The 27960-nt window shown below is 37.3% G+C and overlaps 1 protein-coding gene across 3 annotated transcripts; it reads left to right on the top strand.

Annotated features, from left to right (window-relative positions):
- The first annotated feature begins 189 nt into the window (after positions 1–189).
- Positions 190–27842, top strand: LOC133284496 (polycomb group protein EMBRYONIC FLOWER 2-like). Of its 3 annotated transcripts, none has more exons than XM_061481524.1 (23): positions 190–803; positions 1283–1394; positions 1532–1679; positions 2011–2066; positions 3505–3610; positions 3790–3904; positions 3993–4061; positions 5564–5703; positions 5865–5927; positions 6061–6182; positions 9984–10016; positions 10230–10261; positions 10614–10666; positions 10762–10815; positions 10899–10958; positions 12273–12319; positions 12504–12727; positions 18269–18407; positions 19144–19192; positions 20368–20451; positions 26503–26582; positions 26774–26863; positions 27177–27842. In XM_061481524.1, exons 2-23 carry the CDS (start codon positions 1360–1362, stop codon positions 27529–27531), a joined length of 2154 nt encoding a protein of 717 aa, XP_061337508.1. In that variant the 5' UTR covers positions 190–803; positions 1283–1359; the 3' UTR covers positions 27532–27842. The 3 variants fall into 3 exon arrangements, with proteins under 3 accessions (XP_061337508.1, XP_061337506.1, XP_061337507.1); XM_061481522.1 differs by having other exon boundaries at positions 3745–3904; XM_061481523.1 differs by having other exon boundaries at positions 793–818; positions 3745–3904.
- The last annotated feature ends 118 nt before the right edge of the window (positions 27843–27960 follow it).

Below are 27960 nucleotides of genomic sequence, written 5' to 3'. Positions count from 1 at the left end.
CTCTTCATTGAAATATGATCAGTCATACTTAGCGTAATTTATGAATTTTTTATTTATAAATATAACCTTTATATATATATATATATATATATATATATATATATATGACATTTTCATTTGATTAATCCCTAGCCTAAGATGGTCTATATGACCTTGCATTGGTTTCACCCTCTCTTTCTCTCTCTATGCTTTTGTTTTCCTTGTGCTTCTGTTCTTCACCTTCCCACCCTTTAAACCCTTTGTTCCTGTCCAAGAGCTGGTAGAGTGTCAATTTTTGTTTTTTCTTCTTTTTTGTAGCACCCATTTGCCTCTTTTGAAGTCCAAGCTTTTCTTTCCTTTTCTACGCCCCTTTTGGACAACTCGACTTTGCTAATGTTTTTTCTGGGCTATGAATGCGTATCACAATGCTTATTAGTTCAAGTTTAGGTCTTGTGCATTGTGTATTCTTTTTTGTTTTAATCCATTTTTTTAATCCATTTTTATTTTATTTTTTATAATTGTTATCTCAATGGTCTTACATATTCCAGTCTTGTCCCTTACATATTCTTCTTCTTCTTCTTCTTCGTGGACAATGAAACCTGAAATTTCCATAATATTGAAAAGAAATAAAAGACTAAGCTAACTTGACTGGCAATCCCTGCATGTGTGAAATGCCAAAAACAAAATATTTTGAATTAGTTTGTTGTGCAAAAGGGGAGATAGATAGATAGAGAAGAGAAGAGAATTTGGGGTGTTTTGAAACTTCACATGGGTGGTTGAACAACTTTCCAATTTTGTATTAGCATCAGCAGAGGCATATGCAGGTCTGCATCAAACAGGCACTCTCTATTCTTCTATATGATTCATTTTCTTACCCTTGTTATCAATAATATTATTTCAGACATTGTAGGCATAGTAGTAGTAATGTTTGTTGTTTTAATGCTTCTTCATACACTACTTGATATATTACATCTGGCTTTACAAGGGAACTAAATGTTATTTTCGCTCCTCTTGTTTTATTTTCCTTAACTTTGAAATCAAATGGAATATTTGTGAACTTGGTAATTTTCCTTAACTTTTGAAGTCACATGGAATGTTTGTGACTTGGAGCTTGCCCTCATTTCATTATTCATGTATTATTTGGATCGGTAGATTTTCAACTTCGAAAAGAAATGGGGTTTTTGTCATGTGTTACTGTTTAAGCTGTGATGTGGAGCACTGATATTGAATGGATCTCCATATCTGAATTACTAAATTTTCAATATATGGTTTTTATGATCTCTTACATCTTTTTCAATTGTAGGCTTTTTGCTTCAGAAAAGTTCACATACTTAAAGGTTCAGATAAATGTGATATATATGCGAGACTACTTTATAAAGAATGCCAGGCTATCCTGTTGCAGCTTGTGAAACAACGTATGTTCTCTTTTAGACAAGGCGTGCAATTAACAAATGTTCTCTAGGTAGTTTCCCATGGAAGGGAAACAACTGTAGTTATTCTTTTTAGAAAAGGGGGCAACATATCCAATATTAATATATGTTTGACCCTGCAGATATTCTATAGGCACAGATCAACCAAGCCATCGAGACGCTTCTGTGCATTTATCTGCGGAAGAGGAGCTTGCTGCAGAAGAGAGTCTTTCAATTTATTGCAAGCCTGTAGAGTTCTACAACATTCTTCAGCGACGTGCTATACGAAATGTACTTCATCTGATTGGCTAAAATTATCTGCCGCCATAAATTATATTTTATGCGATTGTTTATAATCTTTCCATGGATATATTGCACAAGTCATAGGACTGATTTTATTCTTGGTAGCATTATTGTTTCCTTTGAAAATTTTCTCTTTTTCTACCTGGTTTTTTAGGAGGATTTCATATACTTTCTATTTACCTCTCTTTCCTAGTTACTTCTTCTTTATTCTTTTTTTTTTTCCCTCCTGAACTCCTGATTTCTGATCTCTGAAGATATCATCGTCCTACAAAATAATATTGCATGTTGTATTCTAATAGAATACGTGTTGGTTTTGTAGCCATCATTCCTTCAGAAATGTTTAGACTACCAGATAAAGGCTAAGAACAAGAAAAGGTAAAAGCTATCATATATAACCTTCCTTCTCCTATTTACTCCTTCTTCTTTAATAGATTTATATCAATTATATGCCATATGCACATGTAGATGCTTATGCTATGTTTAGTTTAAACAGAAATATATTTTAGGCATGTATCTGTGAAGTCTAGGAGCCATTGTGTACTGGTGACCATAGACCTGAACCTTTTATTTATTTATTAAAATAGACATACGTATTTAATATTATATATTAAGCTTTGTATGGAGAAAAAAATCAATGTGTATTTGCTATTATCATAAAATTATTGGCAACTTTGATATGGAAAAGGGGTATAGACTCAGTTGAAGGAATGTATTTAAGTTGCTAGTTTTGTACTTTGACATGTAGATTTTTGTGGTGCAAAGTCGAATTAGGATTGGATTTGGTATTTCTAATGCAGTTTCTTTGAGCCTCTGACTTTGAGACCTATTCATACTATTGCTGTGGTTTATCATGTGAGCTGTACATGTAGCATTGACTAAGTTAATGCATCCATCTCAAAATAGTGTTGCCATCAAGTGGGAAGATTCAGCTGATATTGATGTTTGACTCTCTTCAACAGCCCTTGATCTATGGGGTTTCACTAACAGATATGATGAGGGAGTGGGCAGCTTTGCTCCGTTGACTCTCTCTTTAGTTGTTTTCTGTTTTGTTCTTTTGTTTAGGAGGATTCCTTGTCCTCCTTTCTCTTTGTGATTTTTTCTCCTCATCTTGATGTTGTGGTTCTACCAGAGTACATTTGCCAAAATAGAATTCTTATGCAAGCATTGCGTCACTAACCAAGACAGAAACAGAATTATGCTACCTTCAGTATTTATACTGTGGAGCTCAGGAAGTGGACTCCGGTTTAGTTATAAGGCACAATTGGTCTTAGCCATTTCTTGTGTGAACTTTGTTGTGTTTATCCTTGGTTTGGAACTCAACCTCTAAAGTAATTCCGATTAACATCCACATTGTGTGAGCCCCTGATCACCATTCAACTACATGTCAACATCAGTACAGAATCATGTTAGTATTCAATGTATACAAAATAAGTACAAAATAAGTCATTGTTGGTTCAATACCAAATGTCTCCTGTTTTCAGGAACACCTAATGTTTAAAACATGCAAAATAGTTCTTGCAGACATACCTCATCCATCCTTGACAGGATAACTGGTAATCTTGTTTAGTATGAGATGATATTTAAAGATGAATGAGGTTTCTGTTATGTAGACCTTGTGATACCTTTTCTATTTGCCTTTATTCAGGTGGCAATATTTTTTATTTTTTCCAGATAAGGTTGAATTTGCTGTAACTTCTAGTGATTTCATATGAGTCATTGTTTTCATTCTGCTGTTGCTTTATTTTCTCTGGTTGTACTTAAGTATAAAAATAAATTTTGAGATGCTAATGAGACATCACGTTTGAATACTTAGGATAAAAATGACAGTTTCATTGTCATGGAGTGTTGATGAAACTCAGACTGTGTTTCCTCTGCATATCTGTCTGGCAAGGCTGAATCCTAATAATAAAGATGCAGAGGTAGGAATAGTGCTTCTTAAGCTGAATCAATTTATATTTCTTACGCTAACTAGTTTCTTTGTGTATAATACCTTATTTAATAATTTTTTCGGCTGCATAATACTTTTTGTTTTAACTTACCAAAAACAAAAAAGTATTCTGCTGTTTACCGAACCAGTCGGTTATTCATCTTTCATGAGTCCTCTGGAATTGATGGAAATACTCTAGTCCGAGCAAACTTTACGCTCCCTGAAGTTAAAAAGTTAGCTGTGGAGGCTAGGGCTGACTCAATTGCTATCTTGTTTTTCACCACTGGTACGCATATGGTTGTGTAATCCAATTGACATGAAAATATATATCTCTAATTTTTGCTAAATTCCTTATTATAACTATTTACTCGCAGTGGAAAACCCAAATTCATCATCTGGAGTCAATGCAAGCCTGGTGCCATTGGATTTGACTTCTTATGAATGTGAGATATGCTTTAATTTCTAACTTCTGACATGGAAAATATGGTTGCCGAATGGCTGTACTGTTACCTTGCTGTTACTTGAGCCACTTTCATATACAATTTGTATAATTTTCTTTGTAAATATAAAAGAAAAGAATTCCATTAAGTGAGTTACATATAAAGTCACAAGAAATCCTCCATAACGAACCAAAGGAATAGTAAAACATAATAGCTGCTTTTTCCCTCCCCTTCCCTTCAAGGAGGACTTTTTATCCTTTTCTTCTGTATAATCTTTCTCTAATACTGAATTCACTTTCTGTTGTATCTACCAAAAAAAGAAGAAGAGTTCCAATCTCTTTGAATATTAGAGCTTTATTGGGGTTGGGGTGATTGATGTGAAGTTATACAATTGTATACTCTTTCCACTATTATAAATAGAGTGTGGGCTAGAGGCTGTGTGTTCTTGAACCTATGACCAAATAGTCAAGAGTTTGATTTTACCATCCCATTCTTAAAATATAATCTCAGTGCAAGGTATGATGGGTGTGTATGAGATAAAAAGAATTCTTGGTTTGCACCTAACAACTTAAGCTCTTGGATGAATTGGTTCTTGACTTGGTATCAGAGTGGTACCATCCAATGTGCTTTGGTGATTTGGGATGAGCTAGGAACAGTTTTCTGACATGAGTTTAAATGCTATAATGTGGTCATTTCGCTGTAACTTTGATGGTGAGCAGTTGCTTAACACTACTGCAAGGAGTGGATATAGTTCCTTGGAGTTCAAGTGGTTCTGATGTGATGTATTGCTTTGATTAGATATTGCTGTGTTTGCCTTGTTTGTCCTCTTATTCTGATTTAGTCCAATGGTGTTATTGCTTGAAGACTTGGGCACTTGCAAGGGTGTTGAGTGTGTTTCTACTAGGCTTTAGAGACCAGCTGGGGAAGGTTGAGATTGTGTCATGTTTATCACAGTATGCTGAGGAGAAGCTGTGTACCCCATTTTTCTTAATGAAATTATAATTTCAGCTTATGGCCTGATGGGTGTGTTAGAAATGAAAATGCTCCTAACAGCTTAAGCTCTTGAGAAGTTTGATCTCTACAATATTCATTAGTATAAATCCCTAACACTGTTGCAAGCAAATGAAATGAATTGTTATCTGAATATCTTTCCCTCAAAATAATAAGAAATTTATAATGGATGATAAAATTACAGTCTATTGAAAATCATTGAGCAGGTGGTAATGTCTTTTTGCAGCAGTTCCTCTTACAGATATTTTGATGTTTTATTTTTTCTCCATTGTTTGTTTTCTTTGTTATTTTTTAAGGAATCTCTTATCCTCCTAACTCTTTGTAATCATTTCCTCTTTGTCTTGGTGAATTTCTTCTTTCATAAAAAAAATATTTTTAACTCTAGCTAGTAGCTACTCATGATGATTCTCCCCCCCCACAAAAAATTATGTTGATTTTGTTATGTAAAAGAGTGATTTGTGAACTTTCATATCATTTCTTTCTGTGCTTGACAGCAAGAGTTGGGAAGTACTGCTTATGTGGGAAAGTATCTTTGCAATCACTTTATATGGCTTGGGATAGTTCTCCAAATTTTAGGTTGGGACAGCGAGCTGAGATAATGTCTACTGTTGATTTGCTTCCATGTATTTTGAAGGTATGACGTCTATCTTTATTGTGCTAGTTAAATGACATAATTCTGTTCTGCTGGTGTTGTTTATTTTATTTTTATTTTTTCTAACATTCCATGTCAAGCTTTTTATCTATTCTTCACAATTATGATAGATGTACTACTCTACTAACTTTTTCATGTTGCAGTATGAATTTCTAAATAAGGGCGGGAGCGTCTCAGTTCAAGACCTCTGTAACTCTGAGAATGTGGTTTGTTCTAGCTTCAATATCGCTTACCCACTAAGCAAAAATTCCCGAACCTAAACAAAACAGACTTAGTTCTTTAATGGAGAACTTGTATTGACTGCTTCTTGTTTCTTTTCTGTTCTTATGGTTTCCAAAGAGTACATCCAAGCAAGTTCAAATCACAATTTCTGCCGAAGAGTTTGGGGCCAAGGACAAATCTCCCTACCATACACATGCAAGCAGTGAAGTATCGTCGTCATCATTATCTCGTATCATGCGGTAAATTTCATTTTTGTCGTAAGTGTCTGTTGGGGAGTTTTGGATATATCAGGATGCTACCATTAGTCTTATTGTTTTAGTTATGTAGCTTTAGCTTCATGAGTTATTCTTTTATACTATTTTTACATCTGTTAAATCTTGCTAAGCAAGCTCGCTCATTACTTAGGAAAGTGAGATGACAATGACTGAAAAACTTACAACTTCCTCTCTCCATCTCTCGGGTTTATCTCTTTCTATTAACAAACATAAAATCATTGGGGATTCCATGGTTGCGTTAGATACATGTTGAGGGACAAAATGAGTAGAACAACACAAGACAAGTAGCTAAATCGCATCACAACTTTTTGTTCATTGTGCTTTTTGTTAGTCGATGCACTGCACAAATGATTTAATGCTATATGTTGTTTGATATGCATAATTACTGAAGAGAACATGCCAAAACTATAATACTCCTTGTGTTGTGCACTGTTTGTTTTTTACTAAAAATATGCAATTGACAAGATTTTAATATTTTTATTTTAATATTTATCATTTAATTATTTTCTCGCTCTACTTTTGTTTATAACTTATTAATAATGTTAATATATTTTTGAATTAATATTATATTTATCATATAATTAAAAATTAGGCCCCTTCAAGCTTCTCTCAGGCATCAATGAACCATATGAAAGGTCTGTGCTTTGAGGCACCACCTCAGTATGAGAAGTGGTGTTAAAAATAGACTGATTCTCTTCTAGCTTCACCCTTAATGTGCAATAGTTTGCCAAATTGCCATTATGAGCAACCCCAACAGACCCAAACTGATATCTTGCACCCAAAGGCTGAAAATCCTTGAGCATGGTTGGCCTGTGGTTGAGTACCTAACATGGCCAACAGCCAAATTTCTGGGTAACTGGTTTTTTCCAACATTTGTCACATCAGAAATGAGCCCAACACTGGTTATTGATTGAAGGACGTTGTTATAGAAGAAGAAGAGGGTCAGTATGTGAAGAAGAAGATGAAGGGAGGAAGCATACAGTGAAATAATGAAGGCTGGTAGAATTATGGGATAAACTAGTCTTTTTCCTTTTTTGTGTTGTGCACAAAATTTTGTTTCCTGGTTTATTGAGTAACAAAAATTAAGAGCTTTGTGTTACCCCTTGATGGGCCTTAAAGTGAGAGTTAGTTAGCAAATTCTTCTAGAAGGTTCTTAGAGAATAGGATAAAAGGAGTGAGAGTGGGGGAATTTGAGGATCTCTTGGAGCCTAGGGTTTTTGGTTCTAAGGGGGAGTCAGGGTCTTTTGGTGTTTTATTCTTGTATTAATGTTTGTACGAAAGAGGCCATGCCTCCATTGTTTCAGTTAATTTAGTGTTATTTTTCTGGGTTCCATCAATTTGGTATCAGAGCATCTTCGATCCCGATAGTGCTTTTGTTGAGATATATAGTCCCACATTGGTTGTATGTGCAACTACTGTGAAATTTATAAGGTCTTGGGCACTCCCACCCTTAGAGCTAGCTTTTGGGGTGGTGTATCCCAAGGTTCTTTACATGGTATCAGAGCCTCGCCGCTTCCCACTTTCTCTTGTGACGTTTCTTAGCACAGGTAGGCTGAGCCTGTTGCATTGTCCACTCTTCAAGCCCAATGGGCTCTCGTGTGAGGGGGCGTGTTGAGATATATAGTCCCACATTGGTTGTATGTGCAATTCTAACGCAAATGATGGAAAGAACGCGAAGGGGTGCTGGGTCATGTGAGAGATGCATGGGTCATGGGGGAAACGGGGTGGGAGCAAATGGATTTATGGATCGACCCGTTTTGGGAAATAGAGATGAAAGAAATGGGCTGCCACTTAATGTAGGAAATTCACAAATTGCGCTTAACACGGTAACCCAAAGTGCCAATAGTCAAACCAGCCCAAATCTACCTTTAGTAGCTAGTGAAAGGTGAACACACCCTAATCGTGGAATTGGGGGTTAGAATGGCACAATGGGGTAGACAACCAAAGGAGGCAGCCATAAAGGAGTAGGAGCGGCGGCGCAAGGCAGGGCCACCATGACGGCGGAGCATGGCAGCAGCGATGGTCATCGAAGATCGTGTTTCCAGCAACTGACTTGGGAAGAGCTGAATGACCCGGGAAGACACAACTGGGCTTTGTCAAAGCTAATGAACAACCCCAGGGTGCTGCAGAAAGCTTGGGAAGAGAGTGATTAGTGTTGTGGGAAAAGATAGACTTGTTGAGGAAACAAATATTCAAAGTCTTCCTTACATTAGAGCCATAGTGAAAGAGTTAGGCCACATGCACCCTCCACTTCCTGTTGTCAAAAGAAAATATGTAGCAAAGTGTGAGATTGATGGGAATTTGATCCCAAAGAGAGCATTGGTACTTTTCGTTGTGTGGGCTGTGAGAAGAGACCCAGAATACTTAGAAAGTGATGTGGAAGGAGAACAAGGAGGCCCAATTGATCTTAGTGGACAGCATTTCAACTACTGCCATGTGGGTCAGGAAGAAGGATGTACCTTGATGTGAATTTGGCTTTAAGCATACATGGTCCATATGCTTCAAACAATGGGACCCCGGTGGAAGTTCTCTCACATCACTTATCCTCTCTCTTCACCTTGAGGACAAGGTGAGTTTTGGAGGGGAAGTATTGATGGGCCTTAAAGTGAGAGAGTTAGTTAGGAAATTGATGGTTCTTAGAGAATGGGATAAAAGGAGTGAGAGTGTGAAGAGTAAGGTAGACATGTTGTTGAGATATATAGTCCCACATTGGTTGTATGTGCAATCAATGTGGAGTTTATAAGGCCTTGGACACTCCCACCCTTTGAGCTAGCTTTTGGGGTGGTGTATCCCAAGGTTCTTTACATGGTATCAGAGCCTCGCGGCCCCCCACTTTCTCTTGTGGCGTTTCTTAGCACAGGTGGGCTGGGCCTGTTGCATTGTCCACTCTTCAAGCCCAATGGGCTCTTGTGTGAGGGGGCGTGTTGAGATATATAGTCCCACATTGGTTGTATGTGCAATCAATGTGGAGTTTATAAGGCATTGGACACTCCCACCCTTTGAGCTAGCTTTTGGGGTGGTGTATCCCAAGGTTCTTTACATGGTATCAGAGCCTCGCCACTCCCACTTTCTCTTGTGGCGTTTCTTAGCACATGTAGGCTGGGCCTGTTGCATTGTCCACTCTTCAAGCCCAATGGGCTCTCTTGTGAGGGGGCGTGTTGAGATATATAGTTCCACATTGGTTGTATGTGCAACTAATGTGGACCTTTATAAGGTCTTGGGCACTTCCACCCTTAGAGAATGGGCTAAAAGGAGTGAGAGTGTGAAGAGTAAGGTAGACATGTATTGAGTGAGAGTGGGGGAATTTGGGGATCTCTTGGAGCCTAGGGTAGTTGGTTTTGAGGGAGAGTTGGGGTCTTTTGGTGTTTTATTCTTGTATTAGTGTTTGTAAAAAAGAGGCTATACCTCCATTATTTCAGTAAATTCAGTGTTATTTTTCTGGGTTCCATCATCCCTTGAGTTAGTTTTTGTCCGGTGCTTCAACTATTTTATAAATCAAACAAAGCACAACTTTTTGTACTGTGCTGTCCCTTATATTTTAACAAGTCAAATGCACCATCTGAGTGTTAGTTAGTACTTTGCCTCTATGAAATTTTCTTGGGTTTTCCATAATTAAAATAGGAAGCAGTTTTTTTTGGTTTTTTTACTGCGAGGGGGTTGAGGTGGGAGAAGAGGGGGCTGGGGTTTGAAGTATGAACTTTCATGAAATATCTATTATATAAATTATGGTGTATATTTTGACTTCTTGCTGCATGTATGGTTCAGGTTGAAAGAAGGAAATGTCATGTTTAATTACAGGTATTACGTCATAACTTCTTTGATAGGATATTTTTCATGGCTTCTTTGTGGGTTGGAAATATGCAGAGGGTTTGAAGAACTCTTTTGTTTAGTTGCTTTCTACTTCTCTTTTGCTCCCTTTCCACGTGTGTTGCTCTTAGAAGAAATGCTGATCATTCTTCTTCGTTTTCCTCTTATGTTTTAATCATTTTTGTTTTATAAAAAATATCACAGGTATTACAATAATAAGTTGCAGAGAACGGAAGGTAATGTAAATATTGCTCTCTAAGACTCTTGCATTTATTTGTTTGATTTTTTCCCATTTGCTGCTGTTTAGCTTGTATTCGGCCTGTTTGGCTAAGTTTGGCTGTGTTTTCCACTGTTTGGCTGGGTTTATTTGTAACAAGATGGGAGCTTTATATCAGCTTGAGGAAAAGTGTTAATATTACATTGATATTACATCATTAGCATTAATGTTAGAAAATATAAATTAGGCTATAGATTTTTTTTTTTGTCAGCTGAGATTACTCTCTAATTGATAGTTAACTCTTCTTTTCTTTTTTAATATCAATTTTTCTGTTAATTGGCTTATATAGTAACTGAAAGCTTTGATTGCAGTTGTTGAAGATTTCTGCTGTCCATTCTGTTTGGTTAAATGTGCAAGCTATAAGGTTAACACTACTTTGACTACTAATTCAAAGCTATACATTTTTCAATGTGATAATTATAAACCTGTTTTTAATAGTTCTGACATAACCTGTTTTAGGGTCTAAGATATCACTTGTTCTCGTCACATGATCTTTTCAACTTTGAATTTTCGGTCAGTAATCTTCAGTTCTCTTGCAAGCTTTCTAATAACTAAGCTGTAGTTAGCCATGGTTTCAAGTATAAATAATTTTGCAGGCATCGGAGGATTGTCAGGTTGTAAATGTGTCTGTAAAAACTGATAACTGGAGATCTGAGGTGAGAACAGTTTGCCCACAATTTTTTTTCTGTTTAATTTTTGTAAATCTATTATTGCTTCTTAGTATCGAATTGGTTATTATTTGTTTGTTTACTGGTACCTTATTCTTGGAAATATTAATATTCTCTTTCATTTGGGACCTTGTATATATTTTTAGACTTAGATATTATGATTTGGAGCCTTGTTTCATTTCTCCTTTGTTCTGTTCATTCATGTCCATCCCTTTATTAAAGGAAATTTTTTGAGAGAGAAAAGGTAGAAAGTTAAACTAGGAGGAATATAAAACCTTTTTTATGCCATATTGTTCATGGGTTTACTTGGCATATTTCACAAATGTTTTCTTAGAAAAAACTTGTATGATGGGGTTAAAACTATTATGCATACACATGCCAAAGTCATTGGGATTTCTGTAATCCCTATAACATAGGATTACACTAGGAATCAACTTTTTGCCTTTATGTTTTTATCTTGGTTTTGGATGTGCCTATTGAGCATATCCAAGACTTAGTGCCATAATGCATGCTTTTTGCAGATGATATAGTCCTAGTGGGGGAGTTGAGAGGGGAATAAATGGTAGACCAGAGTTGTGGATAAAAGCTTTGGAAGCACATGGTTTCCGATTAAGCAGAAGTAAAGGAGTATATAGAATGTTAGAGAGAGATAAAATCATTAATGTATTTTCACCCAAGCCTTAAGGCATTAGGTGCATGGGTCCTTCCACTTATATGATGCTCACTTAGTCCATTCTTAAGGCTTGGGTGAGACTACATTAATGATTTTATATCTCTCTAACATAGAATGCAAGTTTCGTGATCAACTTGGCTGCCTTTTGATGTAGAATGATAGGCTTAGAGTTCTTCTCTATGCTAGATTACTCCTCTGATTGGATTTCAGATACACATTGAAGAGAAAGGACAAAGAAAATCTCGATATTATAATTATGAGAAAGGTCTGAATAACATAAGGCACTTAAAGAGTATTTATAACCAAAAGGTATAAAAGTCTTAGATAAATTCTATCAAATATTAATTTCCTCAAATATGAAATCCTAATTGAATCAAATTAAATAGGAAATCTTAACATGTTAATATTTTCCTAAGAACATATAACTTATTAAAGACAATATTCGTAAAAATAATGAAAGATCTCTTAAAAATAACATTATCGGTTCCTTTGCATGGTATTAGTCTTGTGGAGAACATCTGCCTAGAAACATGGAAGAAGCATGACAAAACTGTCTAAGCTTTGTTTTAGCACGAATGCATTTGGAATTTTGTGTTTGCTCCAGAGGCTTATTAATTAATTTCCTCCAGATTGTTGCAGATGGTGTTGATCCAAAAGTACAAACTTTCATCTATTGGTAAGATATTTTATTCTTACACTGTTCCGAAATTTTAAGGGGGCAAGCGTAGGAGCAGTGCTATGGTTGCTCTAAGTTTGAATTTAAGAAATAGTTTCTTCGTAATAAATTTCTCATCCCCATATATTTTCATTTAGATACATGCTATGAAGTAATATGGTCAACTAATAATATCTATATGTAGTGCCAAGCCACTTAAGCGCAGAAGTTCGGAGAATGAATCTTCTGAAAATGTGAAGGATGCCGAGTCACTGCTCTTAGAGTCTGAAATTCCTGCAGACCCACTGCTCTTAGAGACTGAAATTCCCTCAGAACCATTGCTCTTAGAATCTGAAATTCCTGCAGACCCACTGCTCTTAGAATCTGAAAATCCTGCTGGAGAAACTGAGCTTTTGGAGAAGGCTGATGGTATGTAACTTACTTTTGCAACTATATCAAGCATTTTAGCTGATGATACATGTTCTTAAAAACTTATAAATAATGCTACACAGCCAGCAAAATTTGATAGAATACAGTCAGAATTTGACATGATTCAATGGTGGTTGTTGGATATGTTGCTGGAATATCTAGGAAATATCTCATAATATCATTATTGTATTTTAGATAATTTCTTAGGATTGGTTTTCATATTTTCATATATTTCATGATTTTTTCCCTTATTTTATTAGAATCAAGAGTATAGTATTAGAATAAAAAGGGGTTAGTGTTTGTCTTTTTTAGCACATTGTATGCACCGATATTACTATAATTTTATGCAGAGTATTTTTTTCCTATCCGTTCCTCTTTACCTACCTAAAACCCTATAATTTCAACATGGTACCAGAGCCATGATGTCCACCTTGAGCATGGAACTTGATTATTACCAAATCCATATTTTTTTTTTGTTTGCTCTTGAACTCTCTTGTATTGAGTTTTTAGTCTCAAGCTCTTGTTCTGGTATGCGTCCTTGTTCTCGTTTCAACTTCTTCATGCAATTTGGCTTTGTTTCAACCTGTCTTTCCACATATGAGCTCCATTCCAGCTTGTATTTCCGCGAATTGGCTCTTTTCTAGTCTATATTCCTGTAGATTGGCTTTGTTCTAGCATGCCCTTCTGCAGCTTGTCTTTCCATAGATTGGTCCTCGTCTTTAGTCCCATAGGCAGTCTGACCTCCATCTCCAGCCCTAAATGTCGTTTGGCCCCGTCTCCAACCTACATGCAGTCTAGCCTCGTCTCCTGCCACTAGGTTATATTTTTTGGTTCATTTTCTTTCGGTTTGTTTAATTGTAACAAGCTAGTAAGCTTTAGCTTCACCCCCTCCCCCCAAGGCTCCCCAACTTGCGAGGGTAAAGGCGAGGGTCATTTGTACGCAACCTTACCCTTGTAGTTTTTCAAAGAAACTATTTACCAACCTTCCAGTCACAAGGAGTAATCTTATCACTCCTCCAAGGCTTGCCCTCAGGGGTAAGTAATAGAATATATCAGAAATATATCATAATATCATAATTGTATCTTAGAATTTCTTAAAGTATGTTTGATAATCTTAGGATTGGTTTCCATATTTCCTTATGTTCCAATATTTGTTTCCTTATTTAGTCAGGATCAAGGGTCTAATATTAGTATAAATAAGGGTTGTTTGAATATTAAAATGTTAAAATATTTTGTTATTGTTTTATTTGTCCTTTGTCATGTAAATAAGGCCTAACCCATGTACTCTCTAATTACAAATACAAGCTTTGTCTGATCACACTAGACACACAATTCATCAATCTTAAGTTGCTATCGGAGCTTACATTACCAAAGCTTACATTCTGGGAAACTCTACTTCCGTGAAACCCTATCTGTGTTTCCTCAAAAACATTAGGCACACTTCCTCGTGGTCATCTCCTTGTCGTGCTTCTTATCGGGAAGCAATCCTCTTCGTGCGTCCTACTGGCAGCCTCCTTAGCCATTAGCCACTGCCCGATTTACGTCTGATCATCTCCAGCAATCAACCGTTGTCATATTGTCGTTTGACTGATGCGGCTGACGATTTTTCCGGCATCGAAACCACCTCCTCAGGGTGGTTCGTTATGTACTGTCGGTGCCCCCATTAGAGCTCTGACGTGCCCACACACGCTTGCCAACCGCCGCTGCCCAACTTTCTTCCACACATGCATGTGGATGTGCCGCCCTCGGACGTCTGATCACTAAACAGGTCATTGTGATCTATACTGTCTAGATTTGCCCTTTTTCGGTAGTAGGTCCTCGGTTTGCGTGACTTCTTGCCTCTCTCGTGTTTTACGTGTTTTTGCAGGTTTTTGGACCTCATATCTTCAGATCCATTAGACACCATAGTGGAAGACTCAAGTTCTAGTGTTTTTGGGTTTTTTTCTCTTGCCTATGCAGCCAAAGGCACTTGCGGCGTTACATCTGCTACTGTCCCATCTATTACCTCAGGAAAATTAATTGGATCATGCAAAGAACCAATTCAACCCAAAAGCTTAAGTTGTTAGATAGGCAGTAGGCTACATTAATGGTTTTATATTTTTCTAAAACACCCTTTCACATGAAAGCCCACTGGACTTGAAGGGTGAATAATGCATAGGCTCACCTATCCTTGCTAAGAAACTCTACAATACTTATTATTTGAATGAAAGCTGTTAGGATCGAACTTTTGACCACTTGGTCACAGAGGCTCTAATACCGTGTAAAGAACCAATTCAACCAAAAAGCTTAAGCTATTAGGTGAGGCTACATTAATGGTTTTATATTTTCCCAACACATCTATTACTCATAAGACTTGGTCTTCCTATGTTGAAATCTGGTTTACAGCTCAAGGATATTTAGACCATCTCACCACAAAATCTGATGATTTTCCTAAGGATCAACAGTCTGAATGGAAGAAGATTGATACTCAGCTTCTAAGTATTCTTTGGCATTCCATTGATATAGAAATCATCGACCCCTTCAGGACTTGCTATGATGTGTGGGAGGAAGCCAAAAGTTTGTGTACAAATGATGTCCAGCAGCTCTACTCGATTGTCTGTCATATAATGGAGTTGCACAAATCATCAAATACTTGGATTGAAACTCACTTTGGTAAAGTTCGTTTTTGATGCAGGAGTTCTCAGTTATGCTATCCTATACGAAAAATTCATTTAAATACAAATAGTAGCATGAGCGCTTCTTTATGGTCATAGCTTTTTCTAGTCTCTCAGGGGAGTTAGATGGCATTCACCAACAGATTTTAACCAATGCTGAAACTCTCACCTTATCACAAACATTCCAACATCTATTGAACCATAAGGGTAAGGATATGTCCGAACCTGCCGTCACTTCTTTGACTATGCACTTCTTAGATTCCACTGTTCTCGTCGCTCATACTCATAACTTCAGTGAGAACAATGGATGCAGTCACGGTCGTGGATAGAGGCCTCATTTGCAACTATTGTCTAAACTTCGGCCATGTTGAGGAGCGTTGCTATTGTTAATTTCCTCATCTCAAGCCACCCACTGCCAACTTTGCTTAGACCAACACTACACCACCCTCTGCTAAATTAGTGATTATCTTTAGCGCAGATTTTTAGGCTATCTTTCAATTCAATGCTGCTTCCTAATCTTCAGTTCCAAAAACTAGTAATCTTGTTTCTTGTTTTTCTCAATCGCCCATTGGGCCTTGAATAATTTCCTCGTGATCATCTCTATAGTAATAAAGACCTTTTTACCTCTCACCCATTCTGATGATTTCTTGCTAATGGAAATAAGGCCATTGTCCGTGGTATTGGACAAGTCCGTCCATATCCTTATCTAACGTTGACATCTGTTCTTTATGTTCTTGGTTGTCCTTTTAATTTAATATTCGTTAGCCAATTAGCTCTTCTCTTTCATGCTCCATCAATTTTTCTAAAATTTCTATTTCTGTGCAGGATCTGGGTACGGGGAGGACGATTGACGTGGGTCGTGAGTCATGAGATCTCTACCATCTCGTTGTACCTAGTTCCCCGGTGGCATGTCCTATCACGGAGTCTCCAGAGCTAATTCACAGTCGTCTTGGTCATCCAAGCCTCTCCAAACTTCAGCGGATGATTCCTTTTTTATTTGATCTCCGGTCTTTAGATTTTTAGTTTTGTTAGCAGGAAAACACAGTCGCTTTTCTTTTGTGAATAGAGTCAATAAACGAGCTGATGTTTCTTTTTCTATTCATTCTGATATTTAGGGTCCGAGTCGAACTATGCCTGTTTTGGGTTTTTAGTATTTTGTTACTTGTATTGATGACTTTTTTCGTTGTACTTGAGTTTAGTTAATGAAAAATTGTTCAGAGTTATTTTCTATTTATAAAATTTTTTATGATGAAATTCATACTCAATTTGGCTCTTCTATTTGGATTTGGCATAGTGACAATGGCAAAGAATATTTATCCTTTGAAATGTCATATTTTTTGGCCCGCACGGCACCTTGCATTAAACTACCTCTTCTAATTCTCCACAACAAAATGGCGTGGTCAAATGAAAAAACAGACACATGGATAAAGTGCGCACCCTTTTTCTGCATATTAATGTTCCGCTTTGTTTTTGGGAAGATGTTGTTTTTACATCCCGTTTTCTCATTAATCGCATGACCCCTTTCGTGCTTAACAATGAAGTTCCTCACATTATTCTATTTCGTGACAGGAGTTAGTGTTTGTTTGTTGTAACTGTAAGTTGTAACACATCCTTGACACCAATATTGATATAATTTTATTCTGAGTATCTCTCCTATCCATTCCTCCTTTCCTTCCTAAAACCTTATAATTTCAACAATTTCAAAGTGGAGGGGCCTCTTATCTGTCTAAGAATTAATATGGATGCCTACTCATTATGGCTGAAAAGCTTTGGCTATATAATATTTTTCAAAACTTATAGAAGAGGCTAATATATAGTTATCTGCAAATTACTTCTCTGCATGGCAGCGGAAAGCTAAGGATTTAACACATGAAAATTAGGGCCTTCTTCGAGAAATTAAAGGAAGAAAACTCTAAATTAGGGGAATTTAAGGCTCACACAAGATATGTGAGGAAACTGCTAGTTTAGGGTTTTATAGAACTATAGTTTTCAAACATGGTATTATAGCTGTCAAATTCACCATGAAAACCTAGGCCTGCCTTCGTGGCAGTGCTTCATTTTCATCAGGAAAAGAAAATTAAAATAAAATACGACCACAGAGGAGGTCAATCTCCTTATTGCATAGCTGTGATTAGATACCCGATCTGGTCCAGAGGAGTGTGGTGTCAATTGTCAACTCAGGTGATATAATTTCCATGCAATCTGTTGCAGTATTGTGTTACGGAAAATATCTAGCAAACCACCAGTGCCAGTGACCATGATCTTAAGAGTTGACTGATTCTGATCAGTCAGTAGCTTGGATTGAAGATCATACTGGTCTGCTCAGAGGTTGTGCACAGCCACCCAGAACTAGTCAGAATGATAGAATCGACTGACGTTACAATCTAGTTTCAAGTGAGGAATAACCGTTAATGATATCTGAACAATTCTGAGATCAAGCAGGCATAACCATATGCAATGTTGCAATGTCCTTGTTGATGCTCCAAATGGGTAACTTCATTTCATCTTCTTAAGTAGGGCCCTTATCTTGGGTAATAGGTCAGTAGGTCGCCAATCAAAGCATCCAATGAAGGGCCTCAAATGATTCTCTCCTCTGTGCTGGGATTCTTGAAAAATCCAGTGATCACATTTGCAGTAAGCCATTAACTCATGTCATAGTTTAGTTGGTCCTGACTCAAAGTTGGAAATATTTTTCCCCCTCAATAAGGTTTGTTAATTCCTTTTTCTCATGTGGTCTTATTGTTAATATATTTGTTGAGCATGACCTCTTGTTTCCGAATACTCATTCTGGTAAAGATGGAAATAGTAATGTCAGATGGTATTGTTGTAGAGTACTACCATTAATGCTGCAGTGTAAGGAGTGTCACATACAGCTATGACATTGCAGGGGTTTCAAATGCTATTATTCAATCAAATCCTGATCCAGATTGTGTCCCACCAATATCTGAGCATGATCATGGCACTTCTGCAGTGCGACGGGTTGCCAAGAGAGGGAAGTTACAAGTGGAGCATTCTGACTCACGAAAGTATGTCCTTCTGGATCATTTCTCTATCCCTGGAAAACAAAAAGGGGTTCTTACATTTTGGGAACTTTTTAGATGCATAATTACTATGGGGAACGATTTGGTCCCTCATTCAATTACGATGCTAAAATGTTACTGAAATATATGTCTCCCAAGCAAAATAATTTCATCGAGCAAATCATGATTATATTTTTGACATAATAACTGACAGAACAGTATTATATAAAGCTGTTCACCTGATAGATGAATGATATGCCTTAATTGTTAAATGAAGATATCTTGTTCAATTTGAGCAGTAGCTTAATCTATTATATGATATAATAATATATAAAACTGATGGGTTGTAGCAACTTGTCAAAATATTACATTTGGGATCTTATTGTATATGGCTGACAGTGTTGATTTGTTTATTCCGGTTTTTTTTAACTTTTATATTTGTGTATGTTAAGTAGCAAGGTCTGTTAACTACGCATGAGCTTGATTTTCCACTTATTACTAGATTTGCTGTATTTGTAGGTCAAATGTATTTGATGTCATTACAAATATATAACAAGTTAATAGGGTATACAATTTTTTTTACATGTGATACCTAGACGAGTGGGATTTCATTGGAGTTTATAGGCAGTGTTGAAATAAATTGTCATATAGCATTTTCTACTTGTGATTATAACTCTTGCTATAAAAGTATAAATAACTTCATGGACACTGCTTTGACATGGTTCTTTTCAAAACATTTCAGCACTGACCTGTTGAGAAAGCGACAGTTTTATCACTCTCGCAAAGTCCAGGTGATGAGTGACTACCATTTATTTTTTTATTTTGTACTTTTATATTCTTTGCATATCAGTAGAAATTGTCTTGAAGAAGCCATGAAGTGAGCACCATGGAGAGGCCTAAACTCAATCCTTCCCCTAAAAAATGTGTGGAAATCATTTGATTCAGTTAACATTGGTTGGGCAGATGTAATTTCAGAATGCATTCTTTAAAATCAGATTGTAGCTTTTAATTTTTGTTGAGATATATAAAACCATTAAAAAAGCCTTCACTCAATAGCTTAAGCTTTTGAGTTGAATTGGTTCTTTACATGGTATCAGAGCCTCGGTGTACCGGGTTCGATCCTCACCGCCCCCCACTTTATTTCTAGTGGAATTTCTTTCTTCGCACAGGTAAGTGGGCCTGTGCATTGTCCACCCTTCAAGCCCAGTGGGCTCTCGTGTGAGGGGGCGTGTTGAGATATATAAAACCATTAAAAAAGCCTTCACTCACTAGCTTAAGCTTTTGGGTTGAATTGGTTCTTTACAATTTTCTAAAACAATTTTTTTTCTTGATATCTGTTTTTATCTGTTTAATAAATTACCATTTCTTGACTGAAGAAGCTTAAATTTCAGTGGGGTTTGTATGCGTGTAATATAGAAAACTATCACGAACTGGGTACATATTTTTAGGGTTATAAGTTTCTCCTGTTACAAGGGAAACTTATAACCCTCCAGCTGAAACAAAAAATTGTGGGACCCACCAAATTTTTATTTTTTATTTTAAAAAAAAGGATGATGTGACAGATATTTGTATCTGCAAAGGGGATGAATTTCTCCTGCAACAGGAGAAACTCATTTCCCTAATTTTTATGTGATGATTGTAATTTTTGCTCTGATCTTGGTACAATATCACAAAGACGCATATTGGTGGTCAACCTATGGACTCTATTGGTATCATTTGTATTGGTGGTTGCAGAAAAATTGCTTTGTGCATTAAGTTTACTACTCAGCTTTTTATTTAAATTAATTTATAGTTGTGATGAGCTGTGGTTGCCTGAAGACTGAACAACATTCTTTTCTGTTTAATATTATAAAAAATAAAAAATAAAATTCCAGTTTTTTTTTTTTATTCAAAATGTTTGAGATGCCTTTGCTATCTTATGTCAGATTAGATTTTTTACTCATTTTTCTCTGCCTTTTGCTTAAAGCCAATTGCACTTCAAGACGTTCTATCTGGTGAAGACAGTGAGAATGAAATTGATGAAGAAGTTGCAGGCATTGAAGAACGAAGGGTATATACAATTATATAAGTGATCTTTTGTTTTGATTCTCTACAGTTTCTTTTTTTTCAATTGTAACTCATGTTGAACTGGTAGAGCTTTATAATAATTACTGGATGGCAGGAGCTTAAAAGTGATATATAGGTAACCTAACCTTTCTGAAGGCTTATCTATGACTGTGAGGCTCAACAATTGGGACAATTTTTTTAACCAAATTTTGTTATAAACTGTTGAAATACAAGATAGTTTTAAGGAGAGACTTGAATATAAAATAATAGAAGAATAATATGTTGTGTGTCAGAGAGTTACAATATATAGAGACCTTAATGGGCTTAAGTGAAAGGCCCAAACTTAATCTTAATACAGTCAGAATATTTACGGATAAGACAGAATCCAATCATATCTAATCATATCATATCTAATATTCTAACACTCCCCCTCAAGCTGGTGCGTATATATTATGAGCACCAAGCTTGTTACAAATGTATTCAACCTGAGGACCTCTAAGAGCTTTAGTGAAAACATCTGCTAGTTGATCAGAGGAGTTGACGAAAGCAGTCTTGATTTCTCCTGACTGAATCTTTTCTCGAATGAAGTGACAATCAATCTCTATATGTTTGGTCCTCTCATGAAAGACAGGATTAGAGGATATATGTAGCGCAGCTTGATTATCACAGATGAGTGTCATGGGTTGTTTCTGTTCACAAAGATGAAGCTCCTGAATCAACTGCTTTAACCAGACTAACTCACAGGTAGCATTTGCCATTGCACGATACTCAGCTTCTGCACTAGATCGAGCAACAACAGGTTGTTTCTTGCTCTTCCACGAAATTAAGTTTCCTCCAAAGAAGACACAATAGCCAGAAGTAGAGCGCCTGTCCGAGGGTGATCCTGCCCAATCAGCATCTGAATAACCACAAATTTCTGTATTTCCCTGATCTGAATACAACAAACCTTTTCCTGGTGCTCCTTTGATGTATCGGAGGATCCTCACAGCAGCATCCCAATGTGAATCACAAGGGGAATCAAGAAACTGACTAGCCGTACTAACAGCGAAAGAAATATCTGGCCTAGTCACAGTAAGATAGTTGAGCTTCCCAATTAGCCTCCGATAACGTCCAGGATCAGATAACGGCTCCCCCTGTCCGGGCAATAACTTGACATTAGGATCCGTAGGTGTATCAACTGGTTTACTCCCCAACATACCAGTTTCTTCTAGGATATCCAGGGCATATTTCCTTTGACAGATAGAAATGCCCTGTCTGGATTGCGCCACCTCAATTCCCAAGAAGTAACGCAGCTTCCCAAGGTCCTTTGTTTGAAATGTACTAAACAAATGCTGTTTTAACTGACGAATTCCGTCTTAATCACTTCCGGTGAGAATGATGTCGTCAACATAGACTAACAAATAAATACACTTATCAGGAGATGTAATCCTATAAAACACAGAATGGTCAACTTTACTGCGGATTAAGCCAAACGCCTGAACAACAGAACTGAAGCGACTGAACCATGCTCGAGGAGACTGCTTGAGACCATATAAGGATTTCCGAAGACGACACACCTTTCCAGACTCCCCCTGAGCAACAAAACCAGGTGGTTGCTCCATGTAAACTTCTTCTTGTAAATCACCATGAAGAAAGGCATTTTTGATGTCAAGTTGAAGGAGTGGCCAGTGACGAACAGCAGCAAGGGCAAGAAAGAGGCGGACTGACGCCATATTAGCGACCAGAGAAAATGTATCGCTATAATCAAGGCCAAAGATTTGAGTAAAACCCTTGGCAACTAAACGTGCCTTGAGACGATCAATATGGCCACCAGGTCCAACTTTCACAGTAAAAACCCAGCGACAACCAACTATAGACTTCTCTGGATGAGCAGAAACAAGGTCCCAAGTGCCATTGGAATGAAGTGCAGTCATCTCATCAAGCATTGCTTGGCGCCACCCTGGATGGGAAAGTGCTTCACCTGTGGTCTTAGGAATAGAAATAGAAGAAAGACTAGAAACAAAGGTGAAATGAAGAAAGACGGTCATAACTCAAAAAGGTATAAAGAGGATAAGGGTTACGAGTAGTACGTGTACCTTTTCTTTGAGCAATGGGAAGAGTCTCTGATGAAGGATCCGGAGGGGAAGAAGCAACAGCAGTGGGCGATGAGTCAGCAAGAGTCGAGTCGACAGGAGGCACAGTTTTGCGACGCTGATAGGTGAGAAGTGGACGGTCCTCAGGTATAGAAGCAATAGGTTGCTCATCTGGAATAGAAGCACCTGCAGCTGGCAAAGACAAGTCAAGAAAATGGACAAGAAGTACATGATCAACCTGTGACATCTGAGATGGGATAGAATTAAAGGGTTGTTGATCAAGAAAAGTGACATCAGCGGAAACTAAGTAACGCTTAAGGTCGGGAGAATAACAACGATAACCCTTTTGAAGACGAGAATAACCAAGAAAGATACACTGAAAGGCTTTGGATGTTAACTTATCCTTACCAGGAGTGAGATCATGAACAAAACAAGTACAACCAAAGACATGTGGAGTTAGAGGATAAAGAGGAACATCTGGAAGCAATAGATTATGAGGAATGTCATTGTGGAGCACAGATGAAGGCATGCGATTGATGAGAAAACAAGAGATGAGTTCAACATCTGCCCAGAAGTGAAGGGGAACCTGCATATGAATAAGAAGGGTACGCGCAGTTTCAATGAGATGTCTGTTTTTACGTTCAGCCACCCCATTTTGTTGTGGAGTGTGAGGACAAGTAGTTTGATGTAAAGTACCTTGTGTGGCCAAGAAATTAGAAAAATCAATAGAAACATATTCCTTAGCATTATCACTACGTAGAATACGAATAGAAACACCAAATTGAGTATGGATCTCAGTAGAAAACTTTTTATAAATGGAAAATAGCTCGGAACGATTTTTCATTAAATAGGTCCAAGTGCAACGGGAAAAATCATCAATAAAGGTAACGAAATACCGAAAACCTAAGACAGACAAGGTACGACTTGGACCCCAGATATCTGAATGAACAAGAGAGAAAGGGGCATCAGCTCGTTTATTGACTCGACTGACAAAAGAGGAGCGTGTATGCTTCCCTTGTTGACATGACACACAATCTAAAGACTGAAGACCGGACAAAAGAGGAACCATTTTCTGCAACTTTGAAAGACTTGGATGACCAAGGCGACTGTGGATAAGTTGTGGAGATTCTGTGAGAGAGCATGCTACTGAAGGACGAGGCACATCCAGATAATAAAGCCCCCGTGACTCACGACCCACTCCAATCATTTTCCCCGTACCCGGATCCTGCACAGAAACAGAATGGTTAGAGAAAGTAATGGTGCAAGTGAGGGAGTGGATCAACTTACTAATAGAAATTAAGTTATAAGGGATGCCAGGAATGTAATAGACAGATGTCAGGGCCAAGGTAGAGGTCGGACGAGCTTGTCCAATCCCACGAACTGGGGCTTTGGTTCCATCCGCAAGGGTAAAAGACGGTAAATGATCAGAATAAGTAAGAGATGTAAAGAGCTCCTTATTAGCACAGAGATGATCGGTAGCACCGTAGTCAAATATCCAAGTGCCAAGTGATGTAGAATGAGAAACACAAGCAACAGGATTACCAGTATAAGACTGAGACTGAGGAGAAGCCTTCCTGAGAGGGGTTTGGAGTGCAGCATAGTCCGAACCTGAACCAAATGATGCATTGTCTGACTGAGCTATATTTGCAACAATAGAAGGAGAGTTAACCTCCGAGAGATCAGGCGATGCTGCTGCCATTTAAAGATAAAATATAAAAGCCGTAAACGAAGGCAAACGATATCCAATCAAGAAGAATCACGCGTCTAAGGTCAGACCCACAGAGAAACAATCACAGATCCAGAAAGGGGAGGAGAAGGCGAGCTTCTCTGTCCAAGACCGGCCGGAAAAAGCCGCCGGAATAGTGCTCACGCGCCGGCAGAAGGTGGCGCGTGAAGCCCACGCGCAGAGAAGACAGGTGGCGCGTGACGGCGCGTGGGAGATGCGTTGCTGACCGGACCACCACAGACCTGGTCGCCGGGAAGAGAGGTTCCTGATCGCGTGAAGTTTGGTCGGAAAAGTTGCCGGAAAAAGTCTCTGGTTGCCTGAACAGTGATTCTGACGGCGGGCGGTGGTTCCGGTGGCCGTCGGACGCTTTTGGAAAAATCACTCAGAGGCTGTTTACAGCCCTAGAAGGCTTGCCGGAAGGACGCACGGCAAGAAAGAGGACTCCTAAGCAGTGGGCTTAGGTTTTAAAGCAAAAAACAAGGTTTCTAAGCGGAAGCGAGGGTTCCCAGAACGAAAGAGCTCTGATACCAACTTGAATATAAAATAATAGAAGAATAATATGTTGTGTATTGATATGTGTCAGAGAGTTACAATATATAGAGACCCTAATGGGCTTAAGTGAAAGGCCCAAACCTAATCCTAATACAGTCAGAATATTTACGGATAAGACAGAATCCAATCATATCTAATCATATCATATCTAATATTCTAACAGAGAGAAAGAAAGAAAATTGAAGAGATGTGAGACAAAATACTTTTGCTAGTTATTTAGATTAGAATGGTTTAAATACATAAGCTGACCCTATACCTTTATTTATACTAATACTATGATTACACAAAAACCGTTTACTTAGGTTGCACTACAAGTAACTAATTACTTAACCCATAAGATTCCCCTAATTACTTAATATTATGTTGTATTCCTTAACACTCCCCCTCAATTAAGCTTTCAGTTTGCCAGAAAAAGGGAACCCAAATTAAAATCAAACTACATAATAGCTCAATCCATTAGCCAAAGATCATATGCAAATAACACCCCCCCCCCCTAATTAACAGCACCCTTGGTGACGTCCTTGATAAATAGCTCTTCAATCCATTTCTCCTTGCTCTTTAACACCCAAACAACTCCTTGTAGCTGCTACTACACACAAAACTCCTGGTTGTGCCCATTGCAGTAAAATTCCAATAACTATCACAAATCACAATCACCTTAACTGGGATTTAGATCCTCTCATGTGAAAAAGTAGTCATGTGGTCATGTTATTTGATGACAACCACTCATTTCCACTTATTAATGATTAGATAAGATAGAGAAAAATATATGATTTTTAAATGAGTGGTTGTGATCAAATAACATGATCATATGATCATTTTTTCACATGAGAGGATTCAAATCCTCTTAACTGAGGCTCAATGTTATCAGCTCCATGCCTAAAAAATACACAAACTTAAAAATAAGAGCACATTACCATCACTAACAGTAGAATTGGGCACATGACTTGCCTTCCCAAGTCAGAACATGCAACATTCTTGCCCAGAACTAAGCTTGTGCCTTGCAGGTTTTTTAAAACAGATTATACAAAGAAATTCATCTGAGTCTCACCTTGTACTTTGGCGCACTGCACTACACGTAACTAATTACGTAACCAATGAGTCTTTTTATTACTTATGTTATTTTCCTTAACAGAAGAAAGATGAATTTTACATCATGTGCGCTACAATTGGTGGTTTGACCAAGTTTTAGACCTAATTTTGAAAGCTTACCATTTTTTTATTCCAACTGGAAAATTAAAGTTCTCCTTGATCAACATCAACATCAACATCAACAACACCTTTATCCCAAATTAATTGGGGTCGGTGGTAGATGAACCCACATGAAAGATACAAAACGGTTGAAAAAAAGTAAAAAAAATAAAAAATAAAAAATAAAAAATAAATAAATAAATAAATAAAAATACACAAATAAAATAATAAAATAAAATAAAATGAAATAAAAATATATGTATATATAAATAAATAAAAGTAAAAAAGAAAGGGACAAGAAGAAGTGGGGGAAATGAAGGGGAAAAGGACTAAAAAAGGACCATCTGGAACATAGGAATAACAGCGAGTTTAACCCTCCACCATACTTATAGCTTTTCACCACAAGTTTTGGTTGAGGCTGGGGTTGGGATTGTGAAATCTGTTGCACTTTTTACTATTATTCACACTTTTATTATGTTTTGAGGAAGCATTGACATACACTGATTCTTTGCAGATGCTTGGTAATTTTATTGATTTGAACGACGATGAGAAGCGACTCATGCATATATGGAACTCATTTACTCGGAGGCAAGGGTAAGTTCTTTTCACTTTGGCTCAGGTCATTCACTACTTGTTGCATCTTCTTTGTTTTGTTTATTACCATCATTAACAAGTAAGGATATAAATATTTTATGCTGAATGCACCTTTGAGCTTTAGAAAGATGATATGCTTTTCCATTCGGATTACTACTTTCTGGTTTTCAATTATTTTCTTTTTGTGGCAGCGTGCTGGCAGATGGTCACGTTCCTTGGGCATACGAGGCTTTCACAAAATTGCATATCGTTGAGCTTGTCAAATCCACCAGTTTTGCTTGGTAACTAGCATCTCTCTTGTGTTTGTGTTCCCATTTTAGAAATTTATACCTAACTTTGTTGTTTCTTTCTCATCCTGTATTGGCCTTTTTTATTTATCAATATTTTTACCTTAGTTGAATGAACATAATCATGACAACATGTACCGTCTTCAAAAACAATTTTTTTCAAGATTGTTTGGTTGTCAAAATGCACTATTTTATGCTATTTTAGCATTCTGTGGCTTTTCTTACTCCAAATGTCATGCATCATACTCTCTCTTCTTCTTTTTTATGTATAAAGATCTGCAAATAATTATAGAAGTCTTTTTGGCAGGCATTGGAGACTGTTTATGATCAAACTATATAATCATGGTCTTCTAGATGCGCGAACCATGAATGAATGTAGTATAATTTATCAAGATCACTACAATGCTGCAAAATCAGATCGCAATAGGCAGAATTCAGATCCCAATAGGCAGAATCCAGATCCCAATAGGCAGAATCCAGATCCTAATAGGCAGAATCCAGATCCTAATATGCAGAATCCAGATCCCAATAGGCAGAATTCAGATCCTAATAGGCAGAATCCAGATCCCAATAGGCAGGATCCAGATTCCAATATGCAGAATTCAGATCCCAATATGCAGAATCCAGATTCCAATATGCAGAATTCAGATCCCAATAGCTAAAGGAAATTCAGTTTTTTTATCCCATATAAATAGAAGAAACAGATTACATTGAAAGGGACTTCTTTACTAGGTGCAAATTGCTATCACCGTTTTGTGGAAGCTTCTTTCTTTCAATTTATAACCTTGTACTGTTATTATCTTGAGAGTGTTGTACCATAAATTTGCCAAGGGATAAAAGTTTCATCCCTTTGTCTCTTTTTCTGCGGCAATGAGCTTAAGAAGTTTTTAGCAACCTGAGTATTATGTGCTTGATCCATTTCTGTTAGTGTTTGAAATTCTGTATGGGAACTGGATCCAAAAGGAACATTGTGTACAATTTGGAAAAATGGTAGACAATTAAAACTCAGTTGTATGCATAGCTTGGGTCTTACTTTCTTTAAATATGTTATATTTTTTTACTTAATATACTTTTTGACAACAATTGGGGTA

Source organism: Gastrolobium bilobum, unplaced genomic scaffold (genome assembly GCF_033153095.1).
Source record: "Gastrolobium bilobum isolate Gb01-03AN ecotype WA unplaced genomic scaffold, APGP_CSIRO_Gbil_v1 utg7094, whole genome shotgun sequence".
Taxonomy (NCBI): domain Eukaryota; kingdom Viridiplantae; phylum Streptophyta; class Magnoliopsida; order Fabales; family Fabaceae; genus Gastrolobium; species Gastrolobium bilobum.
The sequence above is the reverse complement of the archived record's forward strand: the minus strand, read 5'-3'. Positions and strand labels throughout refer to the sequence as shown.